The 19,654-nt window shown below is 39.8% G+C and overlaps 1 protein-coding gene across 8 annotated transcripts in view; it reads left to right on the top strand.

Annotated features, from left to right (window-relative positions):
* KIDINS220 (kinase D interacting substrate 220) overlaps positions 1-18,817 on the top strand; it is a 118,618-nt gene extending 99,801 nt beyond the window's left edge. For 3 of the 8 annotated variants that reach the window (XM_017853414.1, XM_017853421.1, XM_017853417.1), the window contains 4 exons: positions 6,632-6,763; positions 8,865-8,963; positions 9,927-10,163; positions 11,637-12,899. In XM_017853414.1, the coding sequence (XP_017708903.1) occupies positions 6,632-6,763; positions 8,865-8,963; positions 9,927-10,163; positions 11,637-12,899 (1,731 nt within the window). Of the gene's footprint in view, positions 1-6,631; positions 6,764-8,864; positions 8,964-9,926; positions 10,164-11,636; positions 14,741-16,749 lie in introns of those variants that run through there. The other 5 variants (XM_017853448.1, XM_017853459.1, XM_017853415.1 and 2 more) reach the window with 5 other exon arrangements.
* Positions 18,818-19,654: the final 837 nt, after the last annotated feature.

Raw genomic sequence — 19,654 nt, 5'->3', positions numbered from 1 at the left:
GTGACTTAGTCAGGTATTTGGTCTTTTGAGGTAAACAGACCCTGATGATGAGCTCTTTGCCTTGGACAGATTACTTCACACCTCTGATTCTCAGCTTTCTCACCAGGAAAAGCAGACCTGCCTCATAGGTCTGATTTAAGGATTAGTCAGCCTTAGCATACTTTAAGTACTTCATTATTATTATTACTACTGCTACTACTGCCCAAAGGCCAGAATCCATGGAGCCTTAAAGATGCAGAACTCAAACTGTTTTTGGTTAAATCATCTTTGTCTCAGTCATGGGAGTGGTGTACAAATACTCCAATCAATTTAGATTCACACAGACTTTTATCTGTTGATGCTTCTTAGGCCTAAAGGTGTTAATCGGTTTGTTTTCTTAGAATTTAGAAGAATTTCTAGGTTATTTGAATACTTCATATACTTTAAAATTTTGACAGCTTTCCAGGGATATTTTCATTGGTGCCTTTACCTTCTTTGAGTCCAGTTCCCACTAGGAAATGGCAGCAATCACACCATTCTGTGACTCTGCTGAAGCGAAGGACCCAGTATTGAGGGCCTGTGTCCGGCCAGGTCTCCTCAGTGGCATGTTATTCTGTCATCTCAAAGAGTTGCTTTAAAAGCTCTGTGGTCTGCCTTAATTTAAGGTATGCTGCTCCTGGTGGTAACTGTGTTTCATTGAAAAGCGCATATTCAAAGGAACAATAAAGCATTTCTTCATTCTTTCATTTTTCCCTGAATTATTTTACATTGAGTACCACAGATGCTTGTGTGATCAGTTCAACAAATATTTATTGAGTGTAAGAGGCGCTATTCTCATGGGATACAGCAGTGAACAAAACTGGTGAAAATCCTGCCTCATAGAGTATGGACCTGAAGGCCACCGAGGGAATTATCAGTTCTATGAAGTCATTCTTTCTTGACCTACTCAGCCACCGGGTTTACTGGTTACCTTTGGACAGCTTTATTTAGATGACTTTTATACCCTGTTGAGAAAGCATGACAATAATTAGCACAAAGTTTAATCATAAAGAATTTCAGAACTGCAAAGGCAGTGTTAACACAGTATCATGATCTCCAGTGTGCTGTTACCTTTGCCTTTAGATGTTGATGAAAACTATTGAATGAAGATATTAAAACTGAAAGTCTTGGTTTTCATCAAACAGGATCCAGTCAGTGGAGTGACCAAGTAAAAAGTGAAAACAAGTCCCCATGGGAGGGTTCCTGCAGCAGTCCCTGCACAGTCCCCATGGGGTGATTCCTGCAGCAATCCCTGCACAGTCCCCATGTGGTGGCTCCTGCAGCAATCCTGCACTTTGGAAGGCTGAGGAAGGAGGATGACTTGAGCCCAAAAGTTCAAGACCAGCTTGGACAACATAGCAAGACCGTTTCTTAAAAAAAAAAAAAAAAAAAGATAGCCGGGCAGGGCATGGTAGTGCACACCTGTAGTCCCCCTGCTTGAGAGGCTGAGGTGAGAGGATCAGTTGAGTGCCAAGATCACACCACTGCACCCCCAGCCTGGTGACAGAGCAGATCTTGTCTCAAAAAATAAAAAAGCGGGGCTCACCTGTAGAGAATTTTATTTTGCCACTGATTTAGAAGTTAAAGCTGTCTCTCATTGTTCAGGAGAAGACGTGGACAAGAAAGTTAAAGGTGCCATAGGTAGGGAGCCAAAGGCATTTCAGGTTGTGTTTAGGCTTCAGGCTCAGGACAGGTGCTCCCTGTCAGCTCTCAGTGACTTTGCACAGTAGCCTCAACCAGCTTTAACACCATTGACACTTTTTAAAGTGTCTTAGAAGTGAATTTGTACTATTCTGTTTGAATTTGGAAAAGTATTTGCCCATTTTTGCCTTTTATTAAAGTGTAGTCAAAAATTGTCTTCACTTCCCGGTTGAACGTCTTTGTACCAGACTTCAACTCAAGAGAACTTTTTTTCCTAAACAATTTTCAGCTAAATTGGTTGGGATATTTTCACAGAAATAATATTACAGTAAAGTTATGAAATCCTAGAGTACAGTTAAAAGTTTAAAAATAACAAAATTATGTTCGTTGCAGTAGTTGAGTACTTGTGTTTTTATTTTGTTTTTTTTCATTTTGGTTTGTTTTTTTGAGACAGAGTCTCATTCTGTCACTCAGGCTGGACACAATCTCAGCTCACTACAACCTCTGCCTCCTGGATTCAAGTGATTCTCCTGCTTCAGCCTCCCGAGTAGCTGGGACCCAGGCATGCGCCACCACACAATGAAAAATTAGCCCAGCTAATTTTTGTACTTTTAGTAGAAACAGGGTTTAACCATGTTGGCCAGGCTGGTCTTGAACTCCTGACCTCAAGGCATCCACCACCGCGGCCTCCTGAAGTGTTGGGATTCCAGGTGTGAGCCACCATACCCTGCCAGTACTTGTGTTTTTTAAAAGATTGCTCTTAAAATGTAGTGTTATGCCTAATCGGTCAACTTTGACCTAGTATTTCTTAAGTAGCTTGAAGAGTAAGTTACATTTTCCAACCATTTCTTAAGTAGCTTGAAGAGTAAGTTACATTTTCCAACCAGGTTAATAATTTTGTGCTTTCTTTTGTGTTTTGGATGTCTTGTAGTAAACTAATTTCCTTAGCACTCCTATTTTGGTATTTTTGCAAATCTCTACAGACAACTTTTTAAAAACCTATTTATAATAAGGTCGATAGTGTAAACTAGAAAACAGGGTTTCCACGAAGTGCTCCAGATACTGAAAATGTTAAAAGAAAGACATTGGATGTTAGGCTGGCAAAACCCTGCCGTTTAATGTGCTAAAACAGTGTTGTAAATTAACTTTGGTACAAATTGCCAGTCATCTCTAGATCATTTTAAGCATTTTAAGAATATTTACTATCAGTCTAAGTACAGAAGAATAATTGCCAGCAGTGATTATTCAAAGCAAATAAGATTAGAGTTTTTAAAAATCTACCTCATTGAAATGGTTATATTCATCACAGTTTGCAAGGGTTGTCTGTTTCTCAAGCTAGAAGCTCTTGGGACCATTCTTATGAAATGATATTTAGCGCATCTATTGTGTGCCACATACCCAAAGAAGCAAAACTGAAATTTGACAGTGTATTTCTGAACATGACCTATAGTGTGGCTAGATATTTTATGATCATGCGATAGTCTAAGTAACTAAACCTTCTTATTCAGTATTTTTAGGTTAACGTTAAACTTGCATATAGTAGGAATATTGACTTCTCATAGCCAATTTTGATGTACCTCATTTTCTTATTAAATGTGTGACTCATGATTTATTCTTCCAATACAAAATAATATAATTTTTTAAGAGTATAATTGTAAGATGACCAAGCACACATGAGTGGAATGCAGCTGCTGTGGGTGGGGGTGTGTATGCATGCACGTGTGCTCCTTGCTGTGTGCTGCTGTCCGTGGTCTGTTCAGAGTGAAGGGGAAATAGGAGGAATGACTAAGCTCTGCCTGTGTGTATTAGATATTTAGAGATGTGCATCGGATGTATTACTTTATGCTCTTGTCCTTCACTCTGTTTTATTCCTTCCTTAAAGCCATGTGACTCTGGGTTTAACAAACAGAGACAGGTACAGAAACTCTCAGTGAAATCTTACTTTTCTTATTAGACTACTAGAAGCAATCACTGGCAACTTCATGCTGGGCCGTCTATAAATCTGTGCTCGTTACGGTGCCTTCTCTTTATTACGTGCTTCCAGCCATTGCATGGCACTCATTTCTGACTAATCAATTCTGTGCTTATTTAATAAATTTACCAAAGATGATCATGTTTCAGAGTGTAGTTTTAATCTACTTAGAATACACAATGATATAGTTACCTCAAGGTCATTTCAGTAGTTTGATAGTTTTACTTTTACCTGGAGAAATTCTGATCTGTGTAAATTCTGAAGTTTATTTTTAACAGTTTAAACATACTAATATCTTCTGCATTCGGCTTTCTGAATTAGAAAATTTTTTTAACAAATTCTGATGTTAAAATCAATATGCTAAAGTGGTCTGTTCTTGACTTATAACAGGTAATTGCAAGTAAGAATGCTTGATAAACATTAAAATATTATCATTTGAACTGGTCTGTGTATTCTCAAAGTAATACGCTTAGTTTTTAGTAAGAATTTGCCTACTGAATTATTGAATATGCTTTTTGCCCTTTCCTTATCATTTTGCACTCTTTCTCCTCCCTTTTATGAGATTTCTACCCCAAAATTATTGGTTATAAGATTCTTGTGGTTTCAGAATAATTTTCTTATGTGTGATTATTTTAGAAAAGGTCTAGTAGGTAATTACCATTTCTTCTTTATTCAAAGAAGCATATTATAACACATTAATTGATAATTTAGCTCTTGTATAAAGCCCAACTTATAATAAGAGTCAGACTATAGTTTTGATGGAATCACGAATATCTTAATGTCCATGTGTCTATAAAACTTTTAAAAGTAATTCAGAGGTAACATATATATTCTACATAATCCCCAATGAAGGATAAAATGTGCTTTAAAGTAACTGATAAATTGTAAAAGTTGTAAAAAGATTGTGAAAGTAACATTGGGTAGAGCTTTTTGCTTTGAAGGAAAAGGGCAGTATCTTTATTGACGTGTCTCTGTTGCTGAATTCTCAGCTTCTCCATGGACATAAAATTCTCTTCAGTATTTTACAGTTTTCCCTCCAAAGCTGACAGTTAGTCTGATCCATGTCTATTACACTTGTCGTTTTTAGCACAATCAAAAGTAGAGAGATTTGGGGATTTTGAAATAAAGTTTTACTGTAAAATAATTTTAACCCTAAAGAAAAGATGCAAAAAAATACTATTCTGTCAATGTAAACATCTTTCATAACTGTAGTATAATAATCAAAAGCAAAAATTAAAATTGGTTTAATACTATTAACTAAACTACAGACTTTATGTGAATTTCACCAGCTTTTCCACAAATGTCATTTTTCTGGTCCAGGATTCAATTAAGTTGCATTTTATTTCTCCGGAGTCTGTTTTAATCTGTCACAGCTTCTTGATCTTTCCTCATCTTTCTTGACCTTAATTAACACTTTTAAGGAATACTGGCTAGTTATTTTGTAGAATGTCCCTCAATTTGGGTTTGTCTGGTGTTTCCTCGTGATTAGAAGGGGACTGTATATTGCTAGAAAACTGCAGGAGTGATGCTCTGCCCTTCCCAGTGCATCAGAGTCGAAGGTTCATAATGTCCATAAGCCTTGCCACCACTGATGCTAACCTTGGTCGCTTGGTCAAGGTGGCATCTGCCAGGTTTCAGCACTGTGAAGTTTTATTGTTCCTTCTATAACTAGTAAATATCTTGGAGGAGATACTTTGAAACTCTGCAGATATCCTGTTTCTGCTTATACTTTTGCCCATTAATTTTTGCTTCCATCTATGGATCATGTGTACACATACTGTTACTGTGTTTGCCTAATGGTCATTTTCTGCTTTCCTCTTCTACATTTATTAATTGGAATTCTGTAAAGAAAAGCTGTCTCTGCTTCCTAATTAAGTCACTTTTTTCAATTATTTAGTTATATTAGTATGGACTCATGGATATTTATTTTATCTGTGAGGTATAATCCAGTAAGATCATTAGTTATTTTGTCGATTAGGCTATTTTTTGTGATTCTTTTGAACAACAAAAAATGTAAACAAGTGTAACTGTATCCAGAGCAAGGAGACTGGTTGAGGAATAAAAGCATTTGAAAGATAGGAAAGATAAATATGACTCAGGAATAAGAAGAAATGAAGGACTGGCATGTTACGACATGGTGGACCTTGAAAACATTAAGTGAAAGAAGCTGGAAAAAGGAAAATAGGAAGTTATAAGACCCGATAATTTAGAGTTCTGGTTCACGTTTACCACTAACTATTTGTTCTGTGACTTTGAAGTCCTAACTTTGACCAGGCTGATGCACCCTCTAAACCACAGTGGGCACAAGATGCATTTATCATCGACCACGGGCAGATGGTTTGTTAGTGTCCACATTCCGAAAATGTTTTACTTCTAAATAAATACTAGACTTATTGATTATTTTGACTTTCTTTTTAAATGAGAACAAATTTTAATAGATGGTATTTACTTTCACATGTGTTAAGAATTAATACTGTTGTTTTATATTTACATGATAATTTAACAGTTGCTAAAGGAAGTTTTAGATCCCTTGGATACAATATGATCAAGTTCTGAAAACTTCAGCTCTTGTAACTATTTAGGTAGTCTGTTTTATTTTTTGTATTCATATAATATTGGCATCAGTAGTTTTCTGTCTTTTTGGATGTGTGTTTTTTTTTTTAACTTCTCTTCTTCCTCTTATTAAGCACAGCACCCTTCTCTCTTAAGGTTAGGCAGTCAACATTTGAGAAGTTGGCCTAGGCTTTGCTCATGAAATGTTCTGTTTTCTTAGGAAAACTGGTTTTGACCAGGCTGTATGAGCTGTAACGAAAGCTACTCATTAGGTTATAACAGTAACTAAATCTATTCCCTAATGGTATTTCCTTACCACGCTAAACACATTTGTTGTTTTTACCTTACTTCATGGTATAACTTAATGAGTTTTTCCCTGTCACATGACCTCATTATAGATGGCATTAAATGCTTATTCATACCTGTGTTTGTCCTTGACTTCTCTAGGGGTCAGGCCCAGCCCCAGGCCCAGTGGTATTACTGAATTCACTGAATGTGGATGCAGTATGTGAGAAGCTGAAACAAATAGAAGGGCTGGACCAGAGTATGCTGCCTCAGTATTGTGCCACGATCAAAAAGGTGAGGCAGCCATTTACACACGGACCAGAGACAGTGCTGGGAGTGGAAGACAGGACTCTGTGGGTCGTGTACACTTTATTTATAGCTTCCCACACATGCGTTCCCTGTTAAAATGAGAAAGCTCTAAATGGAAAACATAGTTCTTACTAGTTTGTATTCTAAAATTGCTCTGTTTTCTCTTATTTTATAAATGGATAAAATAAAGTAGCTCTCTTACCATGTTCTTTTTTACATAACCTAATTCAAGTAAAGAATGCCTTGATGAGAAGTACAAAGCTCTGAGGGATTCCCATTGAGATAAACAGAACTCATCTTTCCAGTGGGGAACAGAAAACCTTTTGTGTTACATTTTTTTCTAATTGTAATATTTGTTAGTGTGATTTAGTAATTATCAAAGTAAACCACACTTGCCTCATTTTCTCCAAATTCTCATTTTCATGTCATGTAGGACTTAGGATCATGTCACATTTGATGAAACTGCATAGGTTTGGGTTTGCAAGGTTAATGCATTTGCATAATTTCTTTTTTTCTTCTAAGATCCTATTGCAATTCTAGCAGCTATCATGAAGTTAGGTAGAGATGCCTGAGATTTGGGGGAAGGTTTTAACGAAGTCATTATAGTAGATATTTCACTAAGGTGTACTTTTTATATCAGAGTACCATGTAATAAAGTAGAACATTAATAACCAGCCTCTAATATTTATATATTTGAAAGAATGACATCTGAGAGAAGTTTTTAAAGGAATTATGAGCATATGTAGACACCATTTTACTCATCTCAGCCACTTTTAGAAAGGTTTCAGATAATGTCAGTTTCCTTACAGAGCTGGCTCGTGCTGGTCCCTGTTTGCATGAGTCAAACACCGGCTTTTCCATGGACAAGCCCCATTTTCTCCTCCAGGCAGCTGGTTGGTGTTAGGATAGAGCAGAGGGTCTCCCACGAGTCCTTTGTGATGATTTTGTTCCCGTCGAGGTAGTGGTTTTCTCCCCACTCAACTCTTTGCTCCCAGGCCCTGGCTTTCTGAAGCCCCTCAGAGCCGCTGGCCTCCTCCGTGCTGAGGGCTTCGTGGCGTTGGTGCAGCAGGTCCTCTGTCACAGACTTGCTGTGTATACTGTTTTCTTCAGAATTAACTTGGAAACTGAACATTCTGCTGATTATAAACATAGCTATTTCATAAGTTTGCCCCAGTTAATAAAGTCAGGTTTTACATTTTATAAAAGCAGTAAGCTACCTATTATTAATAAAGAAAATGCTGTTGTTTCATTTAGGGGAAACTAGAATTACAGAGAACCAAAAGTGATAACTTCATTTTTTATGATTTTTTTTTTTCTTTGAGATGGAATCCTGCTATGTCAGCCAGGCTGGAGTGCAGTGGCGTTGTCATGGCTCACTGCAACCTCCGTCTCCCGGGTTCAAGTGATCCTCCTCCCTCAGCCTCCCAAGTAGCTGGGACTACAGGCGTGTGCCACCACTCCCAGCTAATTTTTATAGTTTTAATAGGAATGGAATTTCACCATGTTGGCCAGCGTGGTCTCAAACTCCTGACTTTAGGTGTTCCACCCACCTCAGCCTCCCAAAGTTCTGGGATTACATGCATGAGCCACTGCGCTGGGCCTTGTGAATTTAATAGACTGGGAAATTAGTGGGTGGGCATTCTTCATATCTGTATCTAATATAACGGATAAACAAGTTCACCAGGCCTACTTCGTTTAGAACTTTATTAGTGACCAACATGCTTATGAGGACAGATGTCTTTTTCCCCTCCCAGCAGCTTGTGTTCATGTTCATATTTTCTAAAATTAGAAAATAAAAACTAACAGTTTTGTTGTTGCTCATGACAGCATAGGTAGTTTTGGAAATAGTTAGGAGGGTTAGCTCTTCGACTGATCCCAGCAAATGCCTAAGACATTTGGGAAAATATGGAGTGGCTTATGTTGTTCAAATTTAGCTTGTTTATCGTATTATTATATGGGATGGTCAGCCTTTCTGGTCTCTAAAGACTTTCTTAAAGCTAAATATAAGCATACTTTGCAATCACTAGTAATTCAGAATATTTCATATTCTGTCTTTATACCCATAATTGTTTTAATTTTTACTTAGGCTAACATAAATGGCCGTGTGTTAGCTCAGTGTAACATTGATGAACTGAAGAAAGAGATGAATATGAATTTTGGAGACTGGCACCTTTTCAGAAGCACAGTAAGATATTTATAACATTGTGATATTTACAACATTATTTTATTATAACATTCAAAATTATAACATTGTAGAAAACCAGTATCAATAAGTACGGGCCTAAACTGGTATTTTTTTTCATATATTTTTTAATTTAAAAACTGTATCTTACACTTATATGCAGTTGTATGTTGTGGAAAACACACACAGCAGCACTTGGCAGCCTTTGCCTTTTTGGGCATTTCACTCAGAGATTTGGGGAAGAGTCCGCCTACCAGTTCTTCATGGTTTCACCTGCCCTAACTCTCATCAGGCTCCTCAAAGCCTTCGAGGCCTTGACCTTCAGCATTCGTCCTTATAAAGGGCTTGCATTGCCCAGGTTTAGCAAGAATCCTGTTAAGTCAGTTTACATGTGTGATCACCCTCGGTACTTGATCAAATGCCTCACCACCTCCCCGCCGCAGGTGATGTCTGCTCACCCTGGCCATCAGCGTACCCAGAGTCCCCCACTCTTGCTGCCTCCCCTTGGTAATGTTCCATCCATGGCGCCCACCCTGCCCCTTGGCGGTGGATCCCCACTCATTCGCGCTTATTCTGAATTGAACTCCCTTCTGTAGTGAGACTGCTTTTCCCTGTTGCCATAGTTCTGAATAAAATCTGGATCTACTGCTCTACTCCTGGCCCCCTCTGGTTTTGACACATGCCAGCTGCATTTTGCTTTGTCTTAAGTTTTAAACAGGAGTAATCATTTAATGGACAAATTGCAGTGTAGTATATGTATGGTGGTTTCTACCATTGCTTCCTTTATGATTAATTAACATGAAAGATAAACTGATGTGTAAAACATATTCACTAGAAATTCACTTACCGGAAGTATGCTTTCTCATTGCTGTTGCAGTAGCTTTATGTTTTATTTTTCTAAACTACTTCTAAAGCTTCCAAAATATGAGTTGTTAGTGTAGATATTTACATTTTTCTTCTGTTAAGGTACTAGAAATGAGAAACGCAGAAAGCCAGGTGGTCCCTGAAGACCCACGTTTCCTCAGTGAGAGCAGCAGTGGCCCAGCCCAACATGGTGAGCCTGCTCGCCGCACTTCCCACAATGAGCTGCCTCACACCGAGCTCTCCAGCCAGACGCCCTACACACTCAACTTCAGCTTCGAAGAGCTGAACACGCTTGGCCTGGACGAAGGTGCTGCTCGTCACAGTAATCTAAGTTGGCAGGTATTTATTGAATGGCACTTTTCGTATTATTGAAGAATAAGGGCACCGTTCAGTTCACTGAGATGATGTGGGCATTGAAACAGTCATTCAGAAAATGCTTACTAAATACCTAAGTGGACAAGAGACAAGATGGAGGGCTTCGTGTACTCAAGGAGCCGCATCCATCTGGAGAGGGGCAATCAGTGAAAACAAAGAAAAAAGTAGCTCATGTAGACATTGACGAGAGCTGAGGTATCTATCAGGGTCACAGCATGCAGAGTCAGTAGGGACCAGGCTACTTGAGCTAGGGTGGTCAGCAAATTCAGCCTTTCCCAGGTGATTTTCCTGTTGCATTCAGGAACTGTTGGTTAAAGTACATCTTTATTGGAACACTGGCCACATGGTGTCCCTTCGAGCACCATCCTTTGGTTTTCCAGGCCGCCTGCACACCCTTCCTGGATTGGTTTCTTCTCATCTGGCAATAGATGTAGGTGCATTCTTCCTTTGGAGATTCTTAGAAGAGGGAGGCCAGGTGAGGGGCAGGGGCAGGGACAGAGCAGAGTGAGAGATGCAGGAGGAGTAGGGGGAGCGAGGAGAGTGCAGCAGGAAAAGCAGAGCAGAGTGCAGAGAACAACAGGGGAGGAGGCACAGTGGGCGGCAGCGGGGAACACCGAGTGCGCAGGGCAGGACAGAGCAGCACTGAGGAGGAGCAGTGCCCTGGGGAAGGAAGAAAATGTCCTATTTCCTTGAGAAGGTCCCCAGCAAATTCACTTGCTCCTTCTTTTTTGTTTTAGCCTTTGCTCTTGACCCTTCTTAAACTGTGTTGATTCTTCTCCTTCCGTTTCCCTCTTCTTTTTCCTCATCTGTACGTTTTGCTCCTTGTTTCTTAGCTATTCTGGGATCTGAAGCAATTTCTAATTCTAAAACTTCATGTTGGAAATAAACTTGTAAAACTATTTTATTTTTCTGTTTACTAAGACCCAACTATTGGCCTCATTGCATTTTATATTTTATCAATGAAGTTGACTTTGGCCTTAAATGAAAGCTGAACGTTTAAAGTTATAAAAACAAGTGCTGTGGCCAAGCATGTGATACATGCCCATAGTCCCAGCTGCTCAGGAGGCTGAGGTGGGAGGATCGCTTGAGTCCAGTAGTTTGAATGTAGCCTGGGCAACACAGCAAGATCCTGTCTCCTAAAAATAAAATAAAAACCAGAAACAAGTGCTAAGATTATTGGTTAATACAATGTTTAATTATACTTTTAAATATTAACAATAAACTGATTTTATTAAAATTTATAGAAAGCTTTCTGATAACAGCATTATTTATAAGGTCACAGCTTTTGCTAAACTGTGTTATGTAGAATTCTTTTAAAAGAATTTGATATTTTGATGACTTTTTAAATGGTTAGTGTACATATATATTTCCTAAGCTGATGTTTATGCCTTTTTTTCTTATTTGAATTTTTAAATTATTTTTTTTCTGTCTTCACAGTCACAAACTCGCAGAACCCCAAGTCTTTCGAGTCTCAATTCCCAGGATTCCAGTATTGAAATTTCAAAGCTTACTGATAAGGTGCAGGCCGAGTATAGAGATGCCTATAGAGAATACATTGCTCAGATGTCCCAGTTAGAAGGGGGCCCAGGGTCTACAACCATTAGTGGCAGATCTTCTCCACATAGCACATATTACATGGGTCAGAGTTCATCAGGGGGCTCTATTCATTCAAACCTAGAACAAGAAAAGGGGAAGGATAGTGAACCAAAGCCCGATGATGGGAGGAAGTCCTTTTTAATGAAGAGGGGAGATGTTATCGATTATTCATCATCAGGGGTTTCCACCAATGATGCCTCCCCGCTGGATCCTATCACTGAAGAAGATGAAAAATCAGATCAGTCAGGCAGTAAGCTTCTCCCAGGCAAGAAATCTTCCGAAAGGTCAAGCCTCTTCCAGACAGATTTGAAGCTTAAGGGAGGTGGGCTGCGCTATCAGAAACTCCCAAGTGACGAGGATGAATCTGGCACAGAAGAATCAGATAACACGCCACTGCTCAAAGATGACAAAGACAGAAAAGCCGAAGGGAAAGTAGAGAGAGTGCCAAAGTCTCCGGAACACAGTGCTGAGCCGATTAGAACCTTCATTAAAGCCAAAGAGTATTTATCGGATGCCCTCCTTGACAAAAAGGATTCATCGGATTCAGGAGTGAGGTCCAATGAGAGTTCTCCCAATCACTCTCTGCACAACGAAGTGGCGGATGACTCCCAGCTTGAAAAGGCAAATCTCATAGAGCTGGAAGATGACAGTCACAGCGGAAAGCGGGGAATCCCACATAGCTTGAGTGGCCTGCAAGATCCAATTATAGCTCGGATGTCCATTTGTTCAGAAGACAAGAAAAGCCCTTCCGAATGCAGCCTGATAGCCAGCAGCCCTGAAGAAAACTGGCCTGCGTGCCAGAAAGCCTACAACCTGAACCGAACGCCCAGCACTGTGACTCTGAACAACAACAGTGCCCCAGCCAATAGAGCCAATCAAAATTTTGATGAGATGGAGGGAATTAGGGAGACTTCTCAAGTCCTTTTGAGGCCTAGTTCCAGTCCCAACCCAACCACTATTCAGAATGAGAATCTAAAAAGCATGACACATAAGCGAAGCCAACGTTCAAGTTATACAAGGCTCTCCAAAGATCCTTCGGAGCTCCATGCAGCAGCCTCTTCTGAGAGCACAGGCTTTGGAGAAGAAAGAGAAAGCATTCTTTGAGAAAAACAAGCAAAGGAGAAGAGTATTACTGTACCCTTGTGACAGAATTGTCCTGGATTTTGACTCCAACCACACCCATCACCTTTCTACATTTCACTGACAGATAAGTAACAGATGATGAGGCCGAGGTAAAAGACACATCCGCAGCGTGACAGAAGGGAGCGCGAGAAGCATGACTCACCAGCCAGCCTCTGTGGTCTTTGTAATTAGAAGCTTCAGAACTCACTAATACCACTGTACCTTTCATGGGCGCACTACCCCATAAAACTTTCTGAGACGAGGTGTGAGATCTCAGTATAAAGATAGGTCAGAAGTATTTTAAAGGGCTTAATTTGCCAAAAGAAAAGTAAAAAGCTAGAGACCCTTTTTACAGAACATTTGGTGACCACACGTTTGAGGGAAGATGTGGCTTTAGATGAGGCAGAAGCAAAGCCTGCTCAGGGTCTCGTCTAGGTGAGCGCACAGCCTGTGACACTACAGGGAGAGGCTCCGTAAACTGAGATCCAGCCTTCTGTGTGACGGGGCATTGCTTATCACAGAGGTTCTGAATTTTAAGTAGCAAGTACATAATGAAGAGGGCTTTAAAAATTGCTGAGAAAGCGAGTCACCAGGGCTGGCAGTAGTGTAACGGGGCTGTCCTGAGCTGTTAGGAGAGTAGATGCTGGGAGGGCTGGTGACCTCCGTGGGTTTATCTGTTGGAGACTCTTCTCTCCAAATCCCAGGCCTGGCTTCCGGCACCATCCAGCTGTGCCCAAGAAGCCACCCTGGTCTGTTCTCCAACTCTTTTAAATGGTGCCCAACTTTTCTAAGTGAGCTTAGCAATGAGAAGAAAAAAAAACCATGAATTCTTTTTCTGGAAAATCAGGGAAACATGGGTAATAATAGGCACTAATAAATATTTATAGATGAGTGAATGAGGAAATAATTACATCAAAAAGGTCAGTGACAATTGATAAATGACAAGGAAATATTTAATTAGGTAAAACTAAATCATTGCTCTCTATTCTAGGATAGACTTTACCTACTTCGTCTGTTCCTAAGTCAGCATGTTAATTCTGGGGGAGGATCATAAGAAAGGAAATACTTTTTTAAAAAAAGTCTAAAAACATGTAACAAAGCAAGGATAAAATTATATATATATATATATATACACATACATACATATATATATATATATATATATGTGGTGTGACTGTAAACCTGTACTTTCCATTAATTATTAGTGGAGTTAAGGGAATGATCACAGTGAAGTACTGTGTGGACTAGAAATGTGCCCTGTCATCATGCAATGAAATGTTGTTATCGTTTTAACATAGCTCATTTATGTAGAATGAATTCTGGCGGTTTACCCCACGTCACAGTTAGGACGGTAGATGGTGAGATCGCAGATGCGCGATTATCTAGATTCCGTGTTACATTTTCAATGTTTATCGCTCAGTGGATTTTTATTAATATGCTGATGAAGTTATTTACTTGGCCAGTCATTGTGCTAAATAGTTGCTCTTTTGTGTTTCATTGCCGTGATGTTTGAGTGTAATCTAGCATTTTAATACAGTGTTTATTTTGCATGATCTTTAACAAATGTGTTAAGCAATTTTAAAAAGGCAGGATGTTGTTGACATTATACACTGAAGTCTTAACATTTTAATATTTATAGTGCTTATTAGTTTGCAAAGTTGTATAATTAGGAATTATTTCAGAGACAATGTTTTCTTTTTCAGGTGAGTAGTTGCCACGTAATATCATTGGATACATTCTTTATACTCTTTGTGAAATTAATACTAGCATATTAAGTGTATAAATAGATTTAGAAAACAATAAAAAATTGCATGCTATTCTGACTCATGAATTTTTATTCACTATGATGATTCACATTTTGATTAAAAATAAAAGTAGTTTGTGTGTTTGTTTTGTCACATGTCTGAAGTTTGTTAAAGACTTTCAGGTTCATGTACAGTCATGCAGTTGGCAGAAGTGTTCTGAACTGCTCTCAACTAGTCTTTTTAAGAGAATGTGACTCGTAAGTCCCAGTGCCTCAGTGGTGCTTTATGAAGCATTCATGCCCACAGCATGCTAGTGCCCAGCAGTGCTGTGCAGTGCGTTCCTGTAGATAGAAGAGGTAGGTTATCCAGATCCTGGAGGATATCAGTTTATTCCATGAGCTTCCTGGAAACGTTTGCTTTTTCATACTGATCCCGAAAGTGACAAACCTGATGAGTTACTGAGTCATACACCGTCTCCCTTGAACCTGTGTGTCTATGTGTGTGTATCTGTTCATAGCTCAGTCTGATTCTCACATATGCAAAACTCTACTTTAAACTGGGTGAAAATGATAGAAAAAGAAATTGGTGCTCTAATCTTTCCCTTAGATTCTATCTCATTTAGAGTCCTGTGGAGTTTTTGTGTGTGTGTGTGTGTGGTTTTGTTTGTTTGAGGCAGGCTCTCTGTCATCTAGGCTGAGTGTAGCGGTGCCATCATGGCTCACTGCAGCCTCGACCTCCTGGGCCCAAGCTGTCTCCCAGCTCAGCCTCCTGAGTAGCTGGGACTATAGGCACACGCCACCGCACCTGGCTAATCTTCCATTTTTTGAGGAGATGCAGCCTTGCTATGTTGCCCAGGTTGGTCTCGAACTCCTGGATACAAGCAATCCTCCCTCCTCGGCCTCCCAGAGGCCTGGGGTTATAGGCATGAGCCACCATGCCCAGCCGAGTCTTGTGTTTTATATACCATTTTGCCTTCAGTGTAAGCCACAGACAGTTCTGATAATGTAGCAAATATTAAGCCAGATTCATTCACTGTGGCCTTATGGAGTGCTGCCTGTGAGTACAGGCTTTCTGCAGGAGAAGACTGGAGATAAAAAGAAGCTGTTGATCTCTTTCAGTTGAAATAACTTCCACAGTGCTGGGTATTTAGGGATCAGCTCTCCAACACTGGGAAAGTTAAGCCTTCATAATAATGAACATTTTCAATATGAAAAGGAAATTTTTTTTCCTTTTATGTGTTTCCTTTAATATGTGTAAGTGTTTTATTTTACTTACATGGGTTTATATAGTGGTCAGAATAATTTTGATTGCCTAGCCAACTAATTTTAAGTGAAACTTACTTGCAAAAATGCTAATCTCGAGACCTCTTTAGACCATTTGCATGTTAAGAGTGCTGCAGTAAAATATATTTGTAATTATCATTTTTTTCTTACAAATACTAACCATTAGAAGATATTTTTTGAATGAAAGTAAATCTTATGGGTAAAATACTAAATTTAAAAGGTGATTTTTAGTTACACCCGGAATTCTCAGCCTATTTAGAAGTACCATAGTTTAAAAATCCAGGAATCTCTGAATTCCTGGCTAACTCCTGAGTAAAATCAACCTATCTGCCAGGAAAAGCACTAGAAGGCACTGTGCCCCTTCATGGGCGAGTGACTTGAGGGAATACATGGGTAAAAGGGAAGGTGCCATAAGTTAGCTTCTTTGACCAGCACTGCAGACTGAGCATCGAGGCTCCTTGATTCCCACCTTCTCTTCCAGACGCACGCTGACACTGGGCAGAAGGGAAGAAACCAGTGGGGATACTGTTCTCTTGCGGGGGCAGCATGAGCAGACCCAGGTGGGCTCTCTGAGACGATTGCGTTTTGAATTTCCAGACTGTGGTACTCCCTATCCTTCCCTACCTCAGAATTCTAAGCATAGGCCATAATTATGCAACTGAATTGAAAAATAGAAACATACAGGCAACAGCCGGCACTGGATAGTTTTTTAATGGCTTATCACAAAGGTTGAGAATCCCTGGTTGAGACTGATTGAATAGAGAATTTACAATCTTACATAATTTTAAACCCTTTCATGCCTAGGAAGAAAATGCTGGCCTTGAGATAGATAGTTCTTCAGAGGATCCAGATTAAGGTAGGTAAAAATATTAGTTTTCAAAGTCAGCTACAGTCATATGCCACGTTAGGATGTTTTGGCCAACAAGGGACCACATGTATAGTGGGCCCATAAGATTCTAATACTGTATTTTTACTGTCCCTTTTCTGTGTTTAGACACGCAGATAGCATGGTGACAGTTGCCTTCAGTATTCGGTACCATGCTGTACAGGTGTGTAGCTAGGAGCAGTAGGTCATGGCACACGGCCTAGGTATGTTGTAGGTGCCACCATCTAGGTCTGTTTAAGTGTGCTCTGTGATGTTCACACGACAAAATGGTGCAACAGCACATTTCTCAGTATCCCTGTCGTCAGGTGATGCATGGCTGTAATTTTAAGCCAGCTGTTAAAAAAGTTCTTGCCAATTAGAGAATTTATATTCTCACCACTTTAACAAATAGCGTTAGGTAAGAAACCTCTAAAGTGGTTGCTAGAAATTAAATATTGTCACCTACCTGGTCAAAACCTTTTAAGTAAAATGATTAGCCAATCACAGCTTTGGCTTACACTGGCATCAGAGTCTGCTGTGTGCCACGCTCACATGCCATGGGTGGAATGTTTCATGACAAGGACTTTGTGGAATTCAGAAGCCCTTTTTGAGTGGGGCCTGGGCAGCTGTAGGATGGGCAGATCTGAATTCCCAGTACAGTGTGGCATTTTGAAAAATAAAGAATGTGTAAGAAAAGGGTCAGTCAAGAAGGAGGAGCAATTATTGTCAAACTATTCGAAGGATGACCCTTTAAAAGTCAGTAAAAACCTGTCTGGAGTGAAAGACCAACTTAAATGAGCAATAGCATGAATTACATAATATAAAATAAAGACAGGCGTTCCTGCTTCAAAGCACACGAAATATTCTGAGTCTGCCTGCGGAGCATCAGCTGCAGTCATCTTCTTACCAAGAGTGCACGTAAGTCCATTTTCTTAGGTTAAATGTGCTTTTTGCAGTGTTGCTTACACTGATGGTATGTGCTAGGAACCCTTTCTTAGTTTTTCTGAGATTTAACAGAACATGGAATAACCTGTTCATGGATCAAACTGAATTCTTAGAACTTGAGTAAATGAAACTTCCCTTTTAGAAGCAATGTAGAATTCCATGCTCCATATTATTCAAATTAAGAAGCTTTTGAAATAATGAGACCACCTTGATTATCCATGATCATTTTCTAATTTGGACATTTTGTACATATTTACCTCGTTTTCTTTCAAGGCAACAGGGGCTCTAGCTCTTAGTACCCTGCCCATAGACCCAAGCCCTTTCCTCATTTCTTCTGACAGTTCGAGTCACTTCTCACAGTTGACTTCCTCACCAAATAATAAGGGGGTGAAGAAGACTCGGCCTGCCTACCACTCAGTAATCCTGCTGTCCAGTCGACTGGAGAAGAGAGATTTGTTCACCTCTACTAGTTTTATTTGTTCTTAGTAGTTGTAGAATTTAAGTTGGTTTTAATGAAATGTTCCTTTTATGAAATTTTAAATAAAAGCCATTTAGTATATATTTAGTATAGCAAGAAGCATGTGAATAAGCTCTATATAACCTGACATTGCGTATCTTATAGCATCCTCTTGGGCAGATGTCTAATAAAAAGTTAGATTGTTATTTTCAAATTTATCATAGTTCCTGATACTTGCACTTTTTAAAGCTGTGTTTATGAGAATTTATAGACTGCGTATTGTTACACTTGATGGAAATTAAACTATTTATTTTGAAAGAAGTTAATTTATATTTTGAATTCTTTATGTTTTTCTCCTTTTACCTGAGTTCTTTTCAGTCATTTTGTGTTGTAAGTTTTTTTTTAGGTTATCATATATTTTCTTTTTTAGGTTGCCATCCTATTTTACTGTAAAACATTTCTTAGAGCAGTAGATTGGGCAAGAGCCTCAAGACATCTTTTAGACCAAATCCTAGATTTCAGTGGACATTCGATAAATACTTGCTGGCCAGGTGCCGTGGCTCACGCCTATAATCCCAGCATTTCAGGAGGCCAAGGTGGGAGGATGGCTTGAGCCCAGGAGTTCAAGACCAGCCTGGGCAACATAGTGGGATTCCATCTCTGCAAAAATAAAAATAAATTAGCCAGGAATGGTGGTGTGCACTTGTAGCTCCAGCTACTCGGGAGGCTGAGGTAAGAGGATTCCCTGAGCCTGGGATGTTGAGGATGCAGTGAGTGGTGATCACACCACCGCACTCCAGCTTACAGTGTGAGGCCCTGTCTCAAATAAATAAATAAATAAAACTTGTTAAGTGAATGAATAAACTAGGGGAACAACTCTGAGAGTGTCCGCCCACAAATCTTACACAGTGCCTTCAAAATACTGGGCGTGGTGGGTCACACCTGTAATCCCAGCACTTTGGGAATCTGAGGTGGACGGATCATCTGAGGTCAGGAGTTCAAGACCAACCTCACCAACATGGCGAAACCCTGTCTCTACTAAAATACAAAAATTAGGCAGGCATGGTGGCAAGTGCCTATGGCCCCATCTACTCAGGAGGCTGAGGCAGGAGAAGCACTTGAACCTGGGAGATGGAGGTTGCAGTGAACTGCGATTGCACCACTGCACTCCAACCTGGGTGGTTGTGCCACAGCTCCTTACAGGTCCCACCTTCCCTCTCACTTTCTACCCACCCTGTTACCTGCCTGGCCCCTGTAAGCTTTTCTGCTTGTGATTTTGGAAATCTTTCAACCGTAATAGCATGCTTTGTTGCAAACTCTCAGGGACTGAAGCCAGGCATGGTGGCATGCACTTGTAATCCCAGTTACTTGGGGAGGCTGAGGCAGGAGGATCACTTGAGCCCAGGAGTTCAAGAGCAGCCTGGGCGACATAGCGAGAACCT

This window comes from Rhinopithecus bieti, unplaced genomic scaffold, assembly GCF_001698545.2.
Source record: "Rhinopithecus bieti isolate Rb0 unplaced genomic scaffold, ASM169854v2 scaffold_1530, whole genome shotgun sequence".
NCBI classification, from domain to species: Eukaryota; Metazoa; Chordata; class Mammalia; order Primates; family Cercopithecidae; genus Rhinopithecus; species Rhinopithecus bieti.
The sequence above is the reverse complement of the archived record's forward strand: the minus strand, read 5'-3'. Positions and strand labels throughout refer to the sequence as shown.